The sequence below is a fragment of the Apodemus sylvaticus genome, chromosome 7 (assembly GCF_947179515.1).
Source record: "Apodemus sylvaticus chromosome 7, mApoSyl1.1, whole genome shotgun sequence".
NCBI lineage: Eukaryota > Metazoa > Chordata > Mammalia > Rodentia > Muridae > Apodemus > Apodemus sylvaticus.
Window position 1 is genome coordinate 5201719 of NC_067478.1, and position 17754 is coordinate 5219472.

Sequence of the window (17754 nt, forward strand, 5' to 3'; positions counted from 1 at the left end):
TTTTTTTGAGACAGGGTTTATCTGTGTAGTTCTGGAACTCACTCTGCAGACCAGGCTGGCCTTGAACTCAGAAATCCGCCTGCCTCTCTGCCTCCCAGAGTGCTGGGATTACAGGCGTGGGCCACTACTGCTCGGCTGGTAGCTAGACTTAAAGGGAAGCCACCCGTCACATTTACCAGACAGGGACTCTGGAGATCAGGACTTTGGTCCTCAAGTTTGAACAACAAATGCTTTTTCCACTGAGCCACCCCAAGAAATGAGATTCTGTTCTCTCCCTCTCTCTGCTCCCCCCATGTCTACACCCTACTCTGAACTTCAAATGTCTGAGCAAGAATAAAGGCATGGAGAGTAACTTCTAAGGTGTATATTAGAATTTCAATGTCTCCTGAGAAAATTCTTTCTTTGCCCTCTTCAGTGGCTGGAAACCTCTGGTACCCTATCTCTTCCAAAACAGTGATGGACAGATGTGTGCATATATACAGGTGTGCGTGCAGACTCGCGGTGTCCAGTTTTTTCCTGTCCTCTACCGCATTCTGGCTAAATGATCCAATGACCCATGAGTACTTTCACATGACCCCTCTTCCCTCCCTGCAAGCCTGCCCCGCAGCAGTCCAAACAGAGAAAGAGCCATTGGCTGAGAATTAAAACCTAAGCTGTGCGTCTCTTCCGAGAACCTGATGGGTCAACAGGAGGTCCCTCCCCTCATGGGCTGCTCCAGCAAATCATCCTGAGGCAAGTTTCTGTAGCGCACAGACCCACTTCCAAGGCAGCCAGAGTGAGACCGGACTTTCGAAGTCACTGGCTATGAGCATGCTTACCCCCAAAAGTGGAAGTTTCTTAACTGAGAAATAAAATTACAGATATGAGGCTAAACATTCTCACTAGCTAAACAGAGTATCAGCTTAAAACACACACACACACACACACACACACACACACACTTACATCGGGATACTGTAGGAGTTGGAGCTTAATTTTTATGTGAAGGTCAGAGGTTATGAATTAACCCTTCCAAAGCTGATCAAATAGCTGGCATCATATCAGCCCTAATGATCTGGATTTGATTTTAGACTGAATTCATTCTTATTTTTTGGATCTGTTTGTTTTTATGGGCAGGATCTGACTATGTTGCCCTGGTGGTTCTGGAACTCACTACATAGAACAAGGCCAGCCTCAAACTGAGAGATCCCCCTGCCTCTGCCTCCCAAGTGCTGGGATTAAAGATGTGTAATGCCATACCCAGCTACAATTTTTTAAGATGTTGGAAGCACTAAGATAATTTAAATTTTACATTATTCATTAACACAACATTGGGATAAATCTTTATTTTAAAAGACAAACATTTGGGGCTGAAGAGATAGATCAGTAGTCAGAGCACTGGCTGCTCTTGCTGAGAACCCAGGTTCTATTCCCAGCAGCCACATGCAGGCTCACAACCATCTGTAACTCTAGCTGAAGGGGATCAACACCCTCTTCTGGCCGCCGTGGACACTGGGCACGCAAGTGGTGCACAGACATACATACAGGCAACACACCTGTAAGCATAAATTAAAATAAACAAATCTATAAAACCTTTTGAAAATACAACTTCTTACATCTATTTACTTCAAGGGTGGGCACACAGCACGGTGTGTGTCTGGAGGTCAGAGGACAACATTCAGGAGTTGGTTCTTTCCTTCTAACACGTGAGTCCTAGAGATCCAATTTGGGCTGTCAGGCTGGGGGAAAGCGTCTCTATCCACTGAGCCACCCCACCTGCCCTTGAAATAGCCTTTAAAATGATAATTCCCCAACTCTAGTCTTTCAAGAATGTGATATGGTTGGTTGTGACACCTGTCACCTCAGGATGGGGTGTGAAAAGGCCAAGTTCGAAGCTAGCCTGGGCTATACGTAGTGACAACCTGTGTCAGAACCACTGCATAATGAAAATTCAATATGAATTTGGCAGAGTCTAAAAGTTAACCAAGGGACTTCTAAGAGAATGGAATGGATGGACGAACTTCCTTCCCTTCCCACTAAGCATGGTTAAAGCCTCGGTACTTTGTACTGCGGATGAGCAGTCAGTTCTGAGAAGAGAGAAGGCCGGCAGCAGTGAGACCTGAGGAAGAATATGGCCATTTCTAACCCAGGGACGGATCAGCTATAGACAGACAGGAGTCCCAGGACAAACCTCTCTGTAACAGAGGCCAGAGGATGAAATGAAAATCTGGCAAGACGAAAGTATGTCAGATAATAATTGCTGTTCGCAACTGCACACGCACACATGCTACACACATACTATACACACATATATATACACATCATACTACACACATACCATACACATACACACACCACACACTGCACACATACCATACACACACATATAATACCATACACACCCCACACTATACAGATACCACACACACACACACAAAGTATCATGCATGCACAGGCATACATGCATACACACACACCATGCATGCACACACACCATGCATGCACACAGACACATATGCATACACACATAGGCATCCATACACACATACAACACGAACACATACATGTGCACACACACCCTGTGGCCTGCCCCACCAAAGCCAGTAAATAGCTGAAGGCTACTAACAGGTATAACCACTGCTCTCATCAGGTATAACCACCTACATGTCACTAGCCCTGGTGGTGACAAAGAAGGCCTTGGATAGAACAGAGCTGGTCAGGAGCCCTGAAACGTGAATGGTGACCACATGCCCAGCGAAGACTTCTATCCTGACACAGCAGTAAGACTGGGAAGGTATCCCAGGAGGCGTGGGAAGAGTCAGGGTTTTCAACACCCACGGAGATAATGAGGTCATTCCTTTGTAGCTTATTAAAGACCATGTGGCCACCGAACTCCCTCCCCTGCCCAGCAGACGTCAGAGGCCAACGGGGAGAACAGGAACAAGACAGGGCTCCCCCTTTTGCTGGAGCCAAGTGGAAGGTTTCAACCAGACCCTGAGAGTCTGACATAACCCGAAGATCCCTAGGCTTCAACTGCAAGTTCCCTGTTATCCAGAAACCCAGGGCATCTTGGACAGAATGAGAATGAGCCATCGCAGGTGTAAACACCACAGTACAAAGATGATAGGCTTACTTGACAAAGACTTCAAAGCAGCCAGAATAAAATTATTTCCATGAGCAGCTGAAGCACGTCAGAAACAACTAGGTTGGGGGGGGGGGGGTACAGAAAGCCTTAGCATGAGGAAACCACGCAGAATAAACAGAAACTTAGAAGTAAAAGGCACAATGGCACCTGGGAGATAGCTCACCGGGTAAAGCGCCTGCCTCTCAAGTGTGCGGACTGGAGCTCAGATTCCCCTGTACCCATGCAGAAGGTGGGTGGGCATGGCGACATATTTGAGATCCTGGTGCATGGGAGGAAAAGAGCCTCTACAGAGCAAGATGGCTGCCTGCCCGCATTAGAAAAATCAGTGGGGGCTGGAGAGGTGGCTCAGCGGTTAAGAGCACTGACTGCTCTTCCTAAGTCCCTGAGTTCAAATCCCAGCACCCACATAGTGGCTCACAACCATCTGTAATGAAATCTGATGCCCTCTTCTGGCGTGTCTGAAGACAGCTACAGTGTACTTCGATATAACAATAAGTAAATCTTTAAGCCGGTGCAGGAGTGAGCGGGGCTGACCAGAGTGAGCAGAGGTCCTGAATTCAGATTCCTAGCATGAACATGATGGCTCACAACCATCAGTACAGCTCCAGTGTACTCATATACATTAAATAAATAAATAAATAAATCTTTAAAAAATTAAAAAAAAAAAGAAAAGAAAAAAGAAAAATTAGTGGGCTGTGGGTTCAAGTGAGAAACCCTGTCACAAGATGTAAGGTACAGAGTAACTGAGGGAGACGCCTGATGTCAGCCTCATGTGCTCATGGGTACAACACACACACACACACACACACACACACACACGCACACACACACACACACACACACACATGTACACACACACACATGCACATGCACACACATGCGCCATGCATGCGTGTGTGCACATGCGCGCACACACACATGCACGCACACGTATATACACACACGCGTACACACGCGTACACACACGTGCGTGCGCGCACATGCGCGCACATACACACACACACACACACACGCACGCACACACACGTGGGTGTGCACACACACACACACATGCACACACACACACACATGCACACGTACACACACACCCCTAAATTAAGTGCAGTAGGACTAGTACAGTGGATAGGTTGAACAGCGGAAGAGTCAATAAAATCAATGAGCTTGAATACAGAATAATAGGAATTGCCCAATCTGAACAACAGAAAAATGAAAGGAAAATCTCACCAGGACTACAGAAACTAAAGTAACCTTGGAGGCTAGAACTCACTGTTTCTGCAGAGGCCCAGGTTCCGTTTCCAGCATCCACATGGCGGCTCATGACACCCTATACTTCCAGTGCCAGAGGGTCCCGTGCCCTCTTCTGGCCTTCATGGACACCAGGCACACTTGTGGTGTACTCACATACATGCAGGCAAAACAACCGTGCATATCAAATAAAATAACTAAACCTTAATTTAAAACAAACAAATAAACAAACAAACAAACAAAAGAATGTTGGTGTTGCTGGCACCCCAGGAGATAGGACCTGAAGAAATAATGTCTGAAAACTCCCCAAATTTGGCAGACACATAAATCCGAGAAGCGAAATGATCTGGAAAGAGACTAATCCAAAGAAATCCACGCCAAGATGTGTCGCGGTTAAACTAATGAAAACTAACAATTACACAGCCGCTCTGGAAAAACAGTTCATCAGTTTCCCTTAAAACTACACTCAATACTCTCACCATCACAGTGTCGTTTGGGTAAACACCCAAATGAGTTGGAAACAGTTGTTTTCGGACACCGTTGTTCACGGCAACCTCCTTCATTCTGTAGAACCCCGGGGCAATCCTGCTGTCCTCCAGTAAGTAAATGATAATTAACTGGAGTGCATGGGGAGGGGGTACCGGGATGGAGGCACCTCTGTAACATCTGTAGGGCAGGCACGAACACCAGAGCTCCATTATCAGATGTCAGATCAAAAGGCGGGGCATGGGGCGCATGTCCAATCCCCAAGTGGGGCTGGCAGAGAGAGGCAGAGTCCTAGGATTGAAGGGCCAGAGCCAGCCTGACTGGAGTTCCAGGCCAATAGGAGACCCTGTCTCAAAAAACGATGTGAACAACTCCTGAAAAGAGACACCTGAGAATGACCTCTGGTCCCCACCTCCACCTGCACACACTAGCATATGTGTGTGCACACAACAAAGGTGTGTGTGTGTGTGTGATGTGCATGACCACACCACAGAGACCAGAGGACAAGACAGATCCTTGGAGCTTACAGACATTTGTGAGCCCAAGAATGGATACAGGGATCAAAACTCTGCTCCTCTGATAGAACAGTAAGCACTCGTAACTTCTAAGCCATCTCTCTAAACCCCCAAATTAGCTTTAAACTATGAGAAGACATGAAGGAACCTAAATGCATATTAAGAGAAGAAAGCCAATTTGCAAAGGGTACATGCCCTGTGAACTCCAACCAGATGATCTTCTGAAAAAGGCAAACTTATAGAGGTAGTAAAAAAAAAAAAAAAGTCAGAGGTTGTCAGAGGTGAGGGGCTGGGAAGGATGAATGGCCACTGGAAGTCTGTAAGGCTGTGAAATCATTCTGTTGGGTGCTATAACAATAGACACATATCATGGCACCTTTATCTAAACTCATAAAACATACGATGGCGACAGGGAGCCCTAGTGTGTACCACCTGTGCTAGTGATAATGATGAAGTCAACACAGGGTCATGAAACTGTAATCACCGCAGGACGCTGGATTATCTATCAACAGTTGGGGAGGAGACTGGAGGATAAGTCCGCTTGGCACCAGTGTCTCAAACTTTCTGCTTCAATGCGCCCGTGAACCTGACGATGATGATGTTCTAAACACTAAGGTTCATTGAACAATCCCGAAACTGTGTGAAAATCAGTGTAAAAACTGTGTAAAAAATCAAAACTTGTAGGGATTGCCACAGTAGTGCTTAGAAGTGTGTGTATAATAAACACATTTATTAGGAGAGAAAAAAATATCGGGACCTCTGAACTTCTCAATAAGGGGGAGGGGCTGAAAACAGACTCAAACTAAACCAAAAGTCAGAAAGAAATTAATAAAACTGAGCAAAAGAAATAAAGGAAAAAATAACGAAGACCAAAGAAAATTAAGATACCCTTAGCAAAACAGATAGCTACAGGACCACAAATGATTACTGGTCTCGCTGTTACTGGTTCTGTACACATCAGGAGGTCAGCAAGGGATTAAACACTAAGGAAGCTACTCAGTGCTCAGACATTTGTCAGATGAAATGAGAAGTATGGAGTCTCAAGAAATCCACTCTCCCATAGGCCCTCCCAGATGGAGGAGAACAGCTCTACAACTACTGAGGGGGAAAAGAAATCAAACTTGGAGATATAAAAACTGTCCCAAAGAGCCGGGCGGTGGTGGCACACGTCTGTAATCCCAGTACTCTGGGAGGAAGAGGCAGGCGGATTTCTGAGTTCGAGGCCACCTGGTCTACAGAGTGAGCTCCAGGACAGCCAGGGCTACACAGAGCAACCCTGTCTCGGAAAAACAACAACAAAAAGTAAAAAAACAAAACAAAACTGTCCCAAAGAAATCTTCAGGCCCAGATGATTTCATTGGAGAAGGACCCCGCTAATTCTAGGCAACTGGTTCCTGAAGAGGGCAGAAATGGTCCCTGATGTATTCCCATGAAGTTGATATCAAATCAGGAAGACAACGTCCGTGAAAATAATTAAAACTGCAGATGACGTCACTGCCGGGTAAAGTTATTCAACACACGAAAGAGAATGACCCAGCAGAAGCAAACTTTCTTCACCAGCAGAAGCAAACTTTCTTCACGGGCGCCAAGCTGGTTTCTTATTCAGAAGTCAGATGCACAGTCATGTTAATTAGCATGGTTACACACATTTATGCAGGAAAAGGCCTGAGGAAAACTTCAGTTATCTATAAAGCTCAAAGAACCCAGGATGGATGGGAATGTCACGGACTCCACGAGTCAAAAAATCTAACAGCTGATATTATATTTATTGGCGAAAGACAATGGTTTTATCCTCAGATTGGGAGCTGTCGTGGTTCGAATAAGAAATATCCCCTGCAGTCTTGAGCATTAGCACACTCGGTCCCTAGCTGGTGATACTGCTTGGGAAGGTTTAGATGGCATAGCCTGGCTGGAAGAAGTGTATTACCAGGAGTGGGCTTTGATCTAAAAGACCTAACCCTACTACTTCTGGTTGTCTGTCTACTTCCTTCGAGACAGCTCTCAGCTTCCGGTCCTGCCGCCACACCTGCTGCTTGTTGCCATGTGTCCCCACCATCAGCTTCCGGTCCTGCCACCATCAGCTTCCGGTCCTGCCGCCATGCCTGCTGCTTGTTGCCATGTGTCCCCACCATCAGCTTCCGGTCCTGCCGCCATGCCTGTTGCTTGTTGCCATGTGTCCCCACCATCAGCTTCCGGTCCTGCCGCCACACCTGCTGCTTGTTGCCCTGTGTCCCCACCATGAGGGGGTCCTATCCCTCTGGCACCAGTAAGCCCAGATAAACTCTTGTGGGTTGGTCATGGCTTCATCACGGGAACAGAGGAATAACTAAGACAGGAGCAAGCAAAGACATTCATCGTCCCCATCAGTTATTTGATATACCGTTCCAAGTATAGACACTGTGACAAAGCAGGGAAAAATTTAAAGGGCATGCAGATCTGAAGAAGAAAAGAAAGTGTTCTTAGGCTGACGTCAAAGCTTGTAGGAATCCAAGAAAATCTCATAGCCAACCTGTGAGCTCGACGAAGACACCGGATTCAGGATAAGTATACAGCGTTAGCCAGATGTCTGCACAAATCAAAATGTATAACTGCTTACAGGAGAAAGCACAGGACGACCCTGATACGACTCGTTTACTGAAAATCATTAAACCCCGAGGAGAGTGAGCCCAGGGCTGGCTCTTCACCTAGCTCGGGGTCTGGAACTGGTGCACCATGCTTGTGGGGTAAGCGTTCTTCACAGTGGAGCCACCTCCTCAGCCGTTGTTGTTCATCCGAACGTCTCTGTGTCCTTGTCTAACATCCACTGGGTATATTTGGGTGGGTTTGGTTTTTAGTCCTGTGGCTTCCTCCACTCTATTTCTCTGTCTGTACCATTTCATCTTAACCTACACTGAGTTACCGCTCCCTATCTATAAGAATATGATGGCAGGGACTGGGGGTGGGTGGTGGCTTGGTGGGTAAGTGTGCTTGCTGTACAAGCGTAAGGACCCAAGTTCACATCCCCAGCCTAAAAACCTCGAAGGAGCTGTACACATCTGTAGAGCCAGTGCTATGTGCAGCAGAGTCATGAGGGTGGAGGGGACTCCGGTCACAGCCTGGTGCAGTGAGAGACCAAGTCTCAAGGGAAGGCAGCAGAGTGACAAAGCAGGGCACACCATACACATACACAGATAAGACCAAATAGTGTTTAAAAGTGACAACTTTGAAAATCGGAGAGGCTTTAACTTACAGAAAGAGATGCCTTACACTTGCTTTTAAGAAAGAAAAACGATATATTTACTCAAGGAGACAGTAATTTTATTCACTTATTTTTATTTATGGTATAGTTTATACATACCTTTATACCTAAAGTGTACTTATATACATACACTGAAGTACAAATAACCACAAAAAAAGTCTTCAAATAAGGAAAGGGGGAGTGTGGGCATGGCAGTGTATACCTCTAATCCCAGCAATTGGGTGGGAGGGTGCACACCTTTTTTCAAAAAACAAACAAGCAAAAAAAATTCACTTGAAACGGTAATTTTAAATAAAAAGTAAACTAACTTGTGAGTATCACATGACGCGCTAACTGTACTGATGTGTGTGTGTGTGTGTGTGTGTGTGTATGTACCCATAGAAATGAGGATTTATGTTTATATAAAGGGGTTCATGTGTTTACAGCAGCTTTATTCAAAACACCCCAAATCTCGAAAGGATGAGCAAACTCTGGCGTGTTCACACCACTGAACATTACACAGCAATGAAAAAGAAAAGGTCGAATATAAACCCGAGCGGCAACGGAACAACCATCCAGAGAGTCGGACTGTGGGAAAGATCACGTTCTGTCTGATCCCGCCTAGCTAACACGTCTGAAATGACAACATTTTGGAAACAGAGTACAGACAAGGGGTAGCCAGTCTACTAAGGAAGGGGAGGGCAAGGAAGGAAAATGGGTGTGGCTAGGAGAGAACTGGGTGTGGCTAGAAGGGAAATGGGTGTGGCTAGAATTTGGAGGAAGAGCGTGCCCCTGGTAAAGGAAATTCTGCCTTCATAAGGTCATTATCAACATCCTGGCTGTGAAGCCCTTCAAAGTCTCGCCAAATGTCAACACTGAGGGGACCCCGGGAGAGGAGAGAGAGAACCTCTGTGACTCCTCCTTTCTCCCGTTTCTTTCTTTCCTCTTCAAAGGCTCTGCCTCACGTTAGCCTGGAGCCTGTGATCTTGGTCTCCTGGATTTGGAGAGTAGAGGTACAAGTCACCACACCTGGCTCGGTGAGATCTCTTGTAAGAGCATATGAATCTACAGTTCTGTCTAAATCAAAGTTTAAGATGGGTGTGAAGCGCACACGTTTAATGCCAGCACTGGGAGGCAGAGGCAGGGGTCTCTGAGCTTGTGGCGAGCCTGGGGTGCACAGTGTTAATCTGAACCTTCCTTCAATCTATCCTATGGTCTGAAATGATTACTGCTTATAAATACCTTCTCTTAGCTGTAATTTTGTCAACACCTTCAAGGCTAGAGCTTCTGAGTTATGACTAAAAGCTGCTCTTCCAGAGAACTGGGTTCGAGTCCCAGCACCCACAGGACAATGTACAACTATTTATGACTCCAGCCACCGATCCCCTCTTCTGGCCCCAGCATGCAATGCACGCACATGGCACAGATGCAGACAGGCAGGTAAAACACCCATACACATGAAATAAAATTTTAGAAATTTAAAGTTACATTTTATAAGAGACAAGGAGCAGCAAACATTCATGAGAAGCAGACTCAGAACTTAGGGCCTGAATACACAACAGCCTGCAGTAATCTTCGGCAAACCTATTGGCTCGCAAAAAGACATAAGCTGTTTAGCTAGCATTGAAATGTTCTGGGTGTCTCTGCATATTAATTGAGGTTTCTTAGGGTTTGTTTTGATATTGTACAATTCCTTCAAATTATTGCTCTACAAAGAGCTAAGGGAAATGTCCTTCTTAGTTAAAAATAAATCGTCCCTAAAACACAAGCACATTTTCATCAATGTTGAAACAAAGTGTCCTGTTTCCCTCTCTACCACACAGCCTCTGCCCCCAAGAGAACCATCCCTGTGCCTTATCTCCTCAGAGATTAGTTTTGTATATTTCCGGACATTTATTCAGTTATGTGTGTTTGATTTTTTTAAACCAAGATAGGATCATACTGTTATGCCATTCTTGAATTTCTCGCTTCGAAATGTCTCAGAGAGTCACGCCTCCATATAGCTCTGAAAGTCACGTGTCTGCAGACTGAGATGTGATTTAACTCGTCTGGTAGCATTCTTTCTGCAGGGATGAAGACCCACCACTCACTGTCCAACCTTATCTGCCCATGGACTCGGTAAGGCTGGAATGTTGCTACTGCGAGCCACATGGTCGGCAGTGACATCCCTGCGCCGGCTGTGAGTGCAACCGAGGTGACTCTTCTGTAACAGAAACACGGAAGTGTAGCTGGTGCTCTGAGGACACGGCTAACGCTGGGATCAGCCGCACCACACTTGCCCCCTCTATTTCCGGTCTTCTCTCCTTCCTACAAGGGCTAGCATGCTGGAGAGTTAAGTTTCCCTGATTTTACTTGAGGATGCGGGAGGCCACGTGACCCAGTTCTGGCCAATTAAACAGGAACAAAAGTTTACTGAGCAGTTCCTGGGGGTGGCCTGCTTTCCAGGTAAGAGGGATAAACATGACTGACTCTGTCTCTTTGCCCACCTAGAGGATGACTAGGGAGACTAGAGAGGTTTCAGACAGGATGCAGCATGGGGGTGGGAGAGCCGAGAGAATTCCGGGGTTACATCCGGGCAGTTCAAGGAGAGCCACAGCCAATCCCCAGGAGCCTGAGAAGGAGGCGCTGGCTTACTGCATCAAGCCAGCTTTTCTGATACTTGCAGCCAAAAGTACCACCTCACGCTTTAAGTACTAAATTACTCCTTTAAACGCTTGCAATCCTGGGGATGGAGAGATGGGTAAATGGTTAAGAGCATTTGGCTGTTTCAGTTGAGGACCTGGAGTTCAATTCCAGCGCCACATGGTGTCTCACAACCTTCAGTAACTCCATTTCCAGGGGATCTAACACCCTCTTCTGGCCTCTGCAGGTACCAGGCACACACAAGAGACAAGCCGGCAAAACACCCATACGCGTGAAATAAAAATAAATAAATCCTAACAATAGGAAGAAAAGTTTGTACTATTTTTTTTAATCTTCTCCCAAGTCTACTGAGAGGCCCGGTTTTCCTGACCTCTCTCTGCTTTGGACACCGGATGTCACTGAAGTGCATGGAAATGACGTGGGAATGGCAGCTCACAGACTCAGCAGTCGTTCCGTTTTCCTCTTTCACGACTTTCTTGTTCCTATCTCGTCTCTTTTCCTAAGGGCTATATGACAGCAAGGCGGGAACAGTTCACTATGGGGACTGTTCTCTATATATAACCTCACGCTCTCAATCTAATCAAACACAGCTGGAAGTAATAAGCCAGAGCCACGGGCTAGTGACAGTGACACTCGTCTCTGAGCGGGACGCCACCGCACATACTGCATAGAGAGGTAATTCAACATCGGACCTCCTCTGGGAGCCTATACTGAAGGTGTGTGGAGCGTGGCACGCCGGTGCACGGGGCTGAGTCCTCCATGTACCCACAATCGTCTCTCAGCCCTCCTCCCGTCTGACCCAGGAGCGGTCGCCATCATTCCTATTTTACAGAGTAAATAACGAGAGCAAACATTTTAAGACCATCAATCTCTTTCTTGCCACCAACGCTTCCAAGCCTCACAGGCCCAATATTTAATAACCAAATGACTGTTGTAATTTAAACTATGCAAAATGCATTCTGCCTATCTGAAGATATCGGCACACTTAAGCCAGAGACACTGCTGAACCTGTTTGGTGGTTTATTATTCTTAAGAAGCTGTTTCAAAATTTGGTTCTCACAAATAGGCATGAAGGTGGGAGGCACGCGTGTTGGAGGGGGTGGGAGGTGGGGAGTTGTATGGCTGTCAAAGCGCACACACTTAAAAAACAAACACAAAGTTGAGCTATTGTTTTGTCATACTACGACAGGTCAAAATCATACTAACTTTTTGGAGTAAAAAAAAAAATCTCAGGTAAAGTGGGACTTTACTGCTTTTACTAGGCAAGCACCCCACCCTAGGACAGCACACAAGGAATTCCCCGACTTGGTTAACAAGTAACCCATCTAACACTGAAAACAAACAAAGCGGGCTGTTAAAGATATGGAAAGCCCGCCCAGAAAGGCAAAGTCAACAGCTACTCAGAGCGAGCGCCCCAGTAACAAGTACAATCGGCTTTTCCGAGGACCTATTCTGCTCAGAAATCGGATCAGTCAGGGGGACACCAGGAGCTCTCAAAATTGCCCACTCCCAAGATGAGGTGGGGGCAGCAGCAGGAGGAACCAGGTCCCCTAGCTTCTTGCCACAGCTCTTCCAACAAGAACCGAGGATTCGATCACAAACAGTCCACAGCACAGAGGAATACTGGGTTCACCACGCTTTCTTCAAAGACCCTCTTTGAGGGGACAGGGCCAGTGAGAGCCCAATAGCTCAGGCCCTTATGGTGGGAAGGCTAGACCAGGGAGGTGCTTTCCACTTAGGCCCCAGGAAGGTGTGGGACTCACTCCATGCCCTCTTGTACATTTTAAAAGCTCATTTGTAGGGTATAGACGATTTCTGGGCAAGAGTTTGAATTCTGTATTTTGCATTTAGAAACCAGTCTGTAGACGCAGGCGGTGTTTACAGTCTACAGAATGAAGGTGGATGGCAAACCCCCACCTGAGGGGACCCGGGGAAAGTCTGTGTCTTCCTGCTGGGCATGCCCAGGGGTCCAGGGCAGGCCGTGGTGGTGGACCACTCCTCCCATCCTCATCCTCCTGCCTCATCATCCTACATCCCGGAGGGTGCCGTCCTTACTCAGCCCAGAAGCGCAGAGGGTGGTGGCCCATGGAAAGAAACCTGTCTGCTGTGGCCAGCCCAGGGCTGGAGGGGACAAGCAGGTCCTTGGGGAGTGGCGGGGGACTTATGTGTTTGTACTACACATGGTAGAAGGTCTGTGAAGCAAGAGTCGGTTGCCAGAGCAAACCAAGCCAGATTGGTTGGCTCTTCAAAACAGTCTGTCCAACCAGCAGGACACAGTGACTCCGGCACTTGTGGGAAGACGTCAGTTCTCTGAGGGGTCAGCATACCAAGAAAGAACAAAAAGTAAACAGAGTGAGGGGTCAGGCCAGACTCTACCCCAAACAGACCAGATGCTGCATGGCGTTGCCTGGTTAGCCCCTCGCTGCCAGCTACCCCAAAGGGGAGAGCTCTTACACAGCAGGAGTGTGCCAAGTGCTGCCTAGAGCTCCCCCCACCCACAAGAGGCAGAGATGGCAGGCGGTGGAGTTCCTGACAGGCTGGTTGGTGGCCGGAGACAGGCTAAAAAGGAAGTGTGCACATGTGCTTATGTGTGTGTTTGGGGGGGGGGTAGGTTGTGGGGTCGGCGCTGCTCCACACCTCACTTGCACAAACAACCAAATATTCTCAAGGCATGGCGTCTGATGTGGGCACGTGTGTACACATAGGCTCTTGGTCAAAGGCAGATATGCACACACACTCTTAACAGAGAGACACAATACATTCTGACAGTTGGATAGCGGAGGCACACGCGCCTGCACACACATACACACCTCCATTAGGAGTGAACACACACTCACAAGGTGCACAGGCTCAGGCTCTGCACACCGTTCACCACCGCTCTCAGTCAGAGGCATACAGACCTCCACATTGAGTCCACAAATTCACAGCCTGTCAGGAACACACACAATCTGAGAGAAGCACACACACCCTTAAAATCTCTCAGTTGGCCTGCGCGTATATGGAGGTGTACACACAACCTGTCACACACACTGCATGCACACTTAAAACAGCTCTGTGCAGTGCACACATCCGATCCCAACTTCTCAGCCGCTCGTGCACACTCACACGAGCTCAGCTGGCACGGCACCCTCGCAGCCTCCCTCTGCTCCAGGCGCACCCCACACCCACGCACCCTCTTGGCCCAGTACACCCCTCCCCCACGCCCGTGCGGGCGCACACCGAGAACTCCGGCGACGCGGAGTGCACTCACGCCCCCCGCGGCAGCTGCCCGTGCCCCTCCTCACCTTTTTCGCCCGCGACGGGCGACCGGGCCTCATCCTCCTTGGGGTTGGTCACCTGGGTGATGATGGCCGGACCGTCCATGGGTGCGCGCCGCGCCAGCCGCCCGCAGGCCCGGCCCCCCGCAAGCTAGGCGCGGGGGGCGCGCGGGGGCGCGGCGTAGGGGGCGCGCAGGGGCGCGGCGCGGTGGGGCGCTCGCCGCCGCCGCCGGGGCGCGCCCGCCTCCCGGCCCCGCGCTCCGAGAGAGGCGGCCGGGGCCCGCGCCCCAGCTCCCGCCGCCGCCGCCGCCGCTGGGCTGAAGCGGCCGCCGCCTCGTCAGCATGAACCCCGGAGCCGCGCCCGGGAGAGCCGCGCTCGGGGAGGCGGAGCGGGAGGCCCGGCGCCGCGGGAAGCGCGAGCGGGTGGCGGAGAGAAGGAGCGAGCGCGGAGCTAGGGCGGGAGGGCGGGAGAGAGGGAGCGCGAGGGGGAGGGAAGGAGCAAAGCGAGGAGGGCGGGCGGGTGGGTGTGTCCCGGCCCGAGGACTGGCCTCCACCGCCGCCGGCGCTGCCCGCCCGCCCGCCCGGCCGGCCGGGGAAAGGGGTGCCTGGCCGAGTCGGGGGCACAGCGTGCGGGGTGTGGTCTGGGGCGGTGGCGCGCGCGTGCGGGGTACTGGGGGCCTTGGGGTAGGTGGGAGGGTGCGGTGGAGCCTGGGAGATGGAGCAAGCTCAGCGATCGAGGTGTGGGCCGCGCGGCGCGGAATGGATGCGCGGGGAGTGCTCGGCGGAGGCTCGGGGTGCAGCGGGATCGCCTGCGGAGGCCTGGGGAGGTTTATCCACCCCGAGGCGATTGCAATGGGTAGTGGGTTCCGGGTGAGGGACGTCCTGACCCTCGAATTGGGAATGGAGAGTTCCGCAGGGAGCGAGGCTGCAGAGGGGTTCGGGCACGGAGTTGGGGCGATGTAGAGCTAGGCTGTGCGGTGAGCCGTAGGGGATGCTGGGTTCGGGAGTGAGAGGCGTTGAGAGGTGCGCGGAGAGTCTGCAGGCCCGGCTCGCACTGTGCAATCCGCATAAGCAACCGGGGCGAGAGTCGGTGTGCAGAACAGTGCGTCCTCGAGGCTAGACCTCATGGCACGTGAGACTGTGGGCACCTCGGCGAGGGGTTCAGCCGCTTAGGGACAGAAAAGAGGTTGTAGTTGACTGATGGAGTGGAAAGGGGCCTGTGGGAGCAGAGTTGGACCAGGACTCAAGTCTGTGAGCATCGGGCTGCTGTCAGGTCTGGGGTGACAGCCAAAGCATGGGTGTGAGCAAGCACCCACTAGCTTCGGAGGGTTTGAGCCTTTTGGCACCAGCACCCTCTTGCTCCAACTTGCAGGCCGGACTTGCAGCCCTGTCGACTGGTGGGCGGGAACAGTGCTGCAAGGGGGCGGGCCTCGGGCGCTCGCGCGCACTCCTCACCAATTACCGCTGTGTGGGAGGAGCTGAAGCGCGTGACGGATGGACGGGAGGAGACAATCTGACTCCACCCATTCGCCAGCTTGCGCGCGCACTCGCCCCCTTCTCCCTACCCACCCCTCCCTTTCCCCTGGTGGCTTTCAAGAGGGGAGGCCTGCTGGGACTTCCCAACTTTTCTGCGCGGGTGCGATCCCGGAGCTGACACCATTCAAGTCGCGAGTTCACCGGTGAGCGTCTGCAAAGTTGGAAAGAAACTTCCAGAAGCGCCTCTAATAGAGGCGAGCCCGCAGACAGAGAAGCCTATGGAGCCCTACTGTGAGAGACTGCCGCAGGCTGGACTCCCCTCCTGAAACCGGAGGGAGGCGTGTCTACAGAGGAGCTGCTGTTTAAGGGAATTAGGCAAGAAGTTGGCGTTTTTGTTGCCAAACCCCAAGACTCAAATGACATCCTGGTATTACTTACTGTGCATGGAGAAGGTGTCCCAGCTGCCTTTGGGGCGCACTCATCCAGGAATATCTGCTCTTCTCGAAGCACCTTACGGACCCCCAGAATATCCTGGGGGGGGGGGGCAAACCTCGAAGCTCGAAGTGTCCGTTTGATTAGGAACGCAAGCTCTCCCAAGTAGCCCACACGCCAGGGCATGACCTCTTTAAGGTCCAGACTCATCTGAGTCCAGTGGCACCAAGCTTTGCCTTGTCTCAACTTGTCTAATGCCTGTCACACGTTCTGAGGCTGTGTCTGGAGTAGCTAAACTCACCTGGTCACGTGTTCAAGCCCTGGATTCCTTTGTCTAAGAGAAGGGGGTGGGAGTACTTCCAGGGACTGCTCATGTGGAAAAAGGGCCACCACAGGAACGGTGTTCAGACACCGACTTTCCTGCTCGGCTTTTTCAAGAGCTGCGATCCCGAGGGACCTTCTACCATTCTCAGCTTCCTGAAACCACCGCCAACTCCACTCATTCCTTTCTTTGAAAATAGAAACTTATACATATTTCACATATGTATTACTCTATTTTGATCAGTTTATCCCTCAGCTACTCTCCGCCCCCGCCCCCCTCGTCCCCTCCCCCTCCCCCCCATGCCCAGAGGGCAGATGGTAGCCACTGCAGGTCGGCCACGTCAAGGCTCAGAGGCTGGAACAGTTAAAAGGATGGGTAGAAGTCTGTTTCCCATACACACTGCCACCATACAGTAGTCTTGGGCCACTGAGATAAAAACAGCTTTAGATCCTGGCCTGGTGGTGCATGCCTTTAACCTCAGTGGCTGTGACCCTACCAAGAACATTGGCTTTAAGTATATAGTTCATGTGGCAATCTCATGCATACCATCAGGAAAACTATTTTATTTTAGTATATACGATGAATACCCATCCTCTGGAGTCATATCAAATTTAAAAATGCCTCACCAACTTATTTCCCTCTTTATCTAATTGTAAAGTAGGCTGTCACTCATACATGCTGCTGGGACCTTATATATAATGTAAATATTTTATGAAGTGAGTCTCAGGCTTTCAGACCTGTCGTTTGTTGCCATCCACGAATCATAGGCCACCAGTAGCTATGTCTTCTTTCTTTCTTTCTTTCTTTCTTTCTTTCTTTCTTTCTTTCTTTCTTTCTTTCTTTCTTTCCTCCTTCCTTCCTTCTTTTCTTTTTTTTTCTTTAAGACAGAGCCTCAAGATGTAGCCCTGGCTGGCCTGGAATGTCATATGTAGACAAGGCTGCCTGGCACTTACAGAGAGTCTCCTGCCTCTGTCTCCCAAGTGCTGAGATTAAAGGTGTACACCAGGCTTATTTAAATACAGTTCCTTAAACTGGAA

At 49.7% G+C, this 17754-nt stretch overlaps 1 protein-coding gene across 1 annotated transcript in view; it reads right to left on the reverse strand.

Annotated features, from left to right (window-relative positions):
• Positions 1 to 14686, reverse strand: part of Ctdspl (CTD small phosphatase like) — a 123613-nt gene extending 108927 nt beyond the window's left edge. The window contains exon 1 of the mRNA XM_052187012.1: positions 14515 to 14686. Coding sequence (XP_052042972.1) covers positions 14515 to 14593 — 79 coding nt within the window. The 5' untranslated portion in view covers positions 14594 to 14686. The remainder of the gene's footprint in view (positions 1 to 14514) is intronic.
• Positions 14687 to 17754: the final 3068 nt, after the last annotated feature.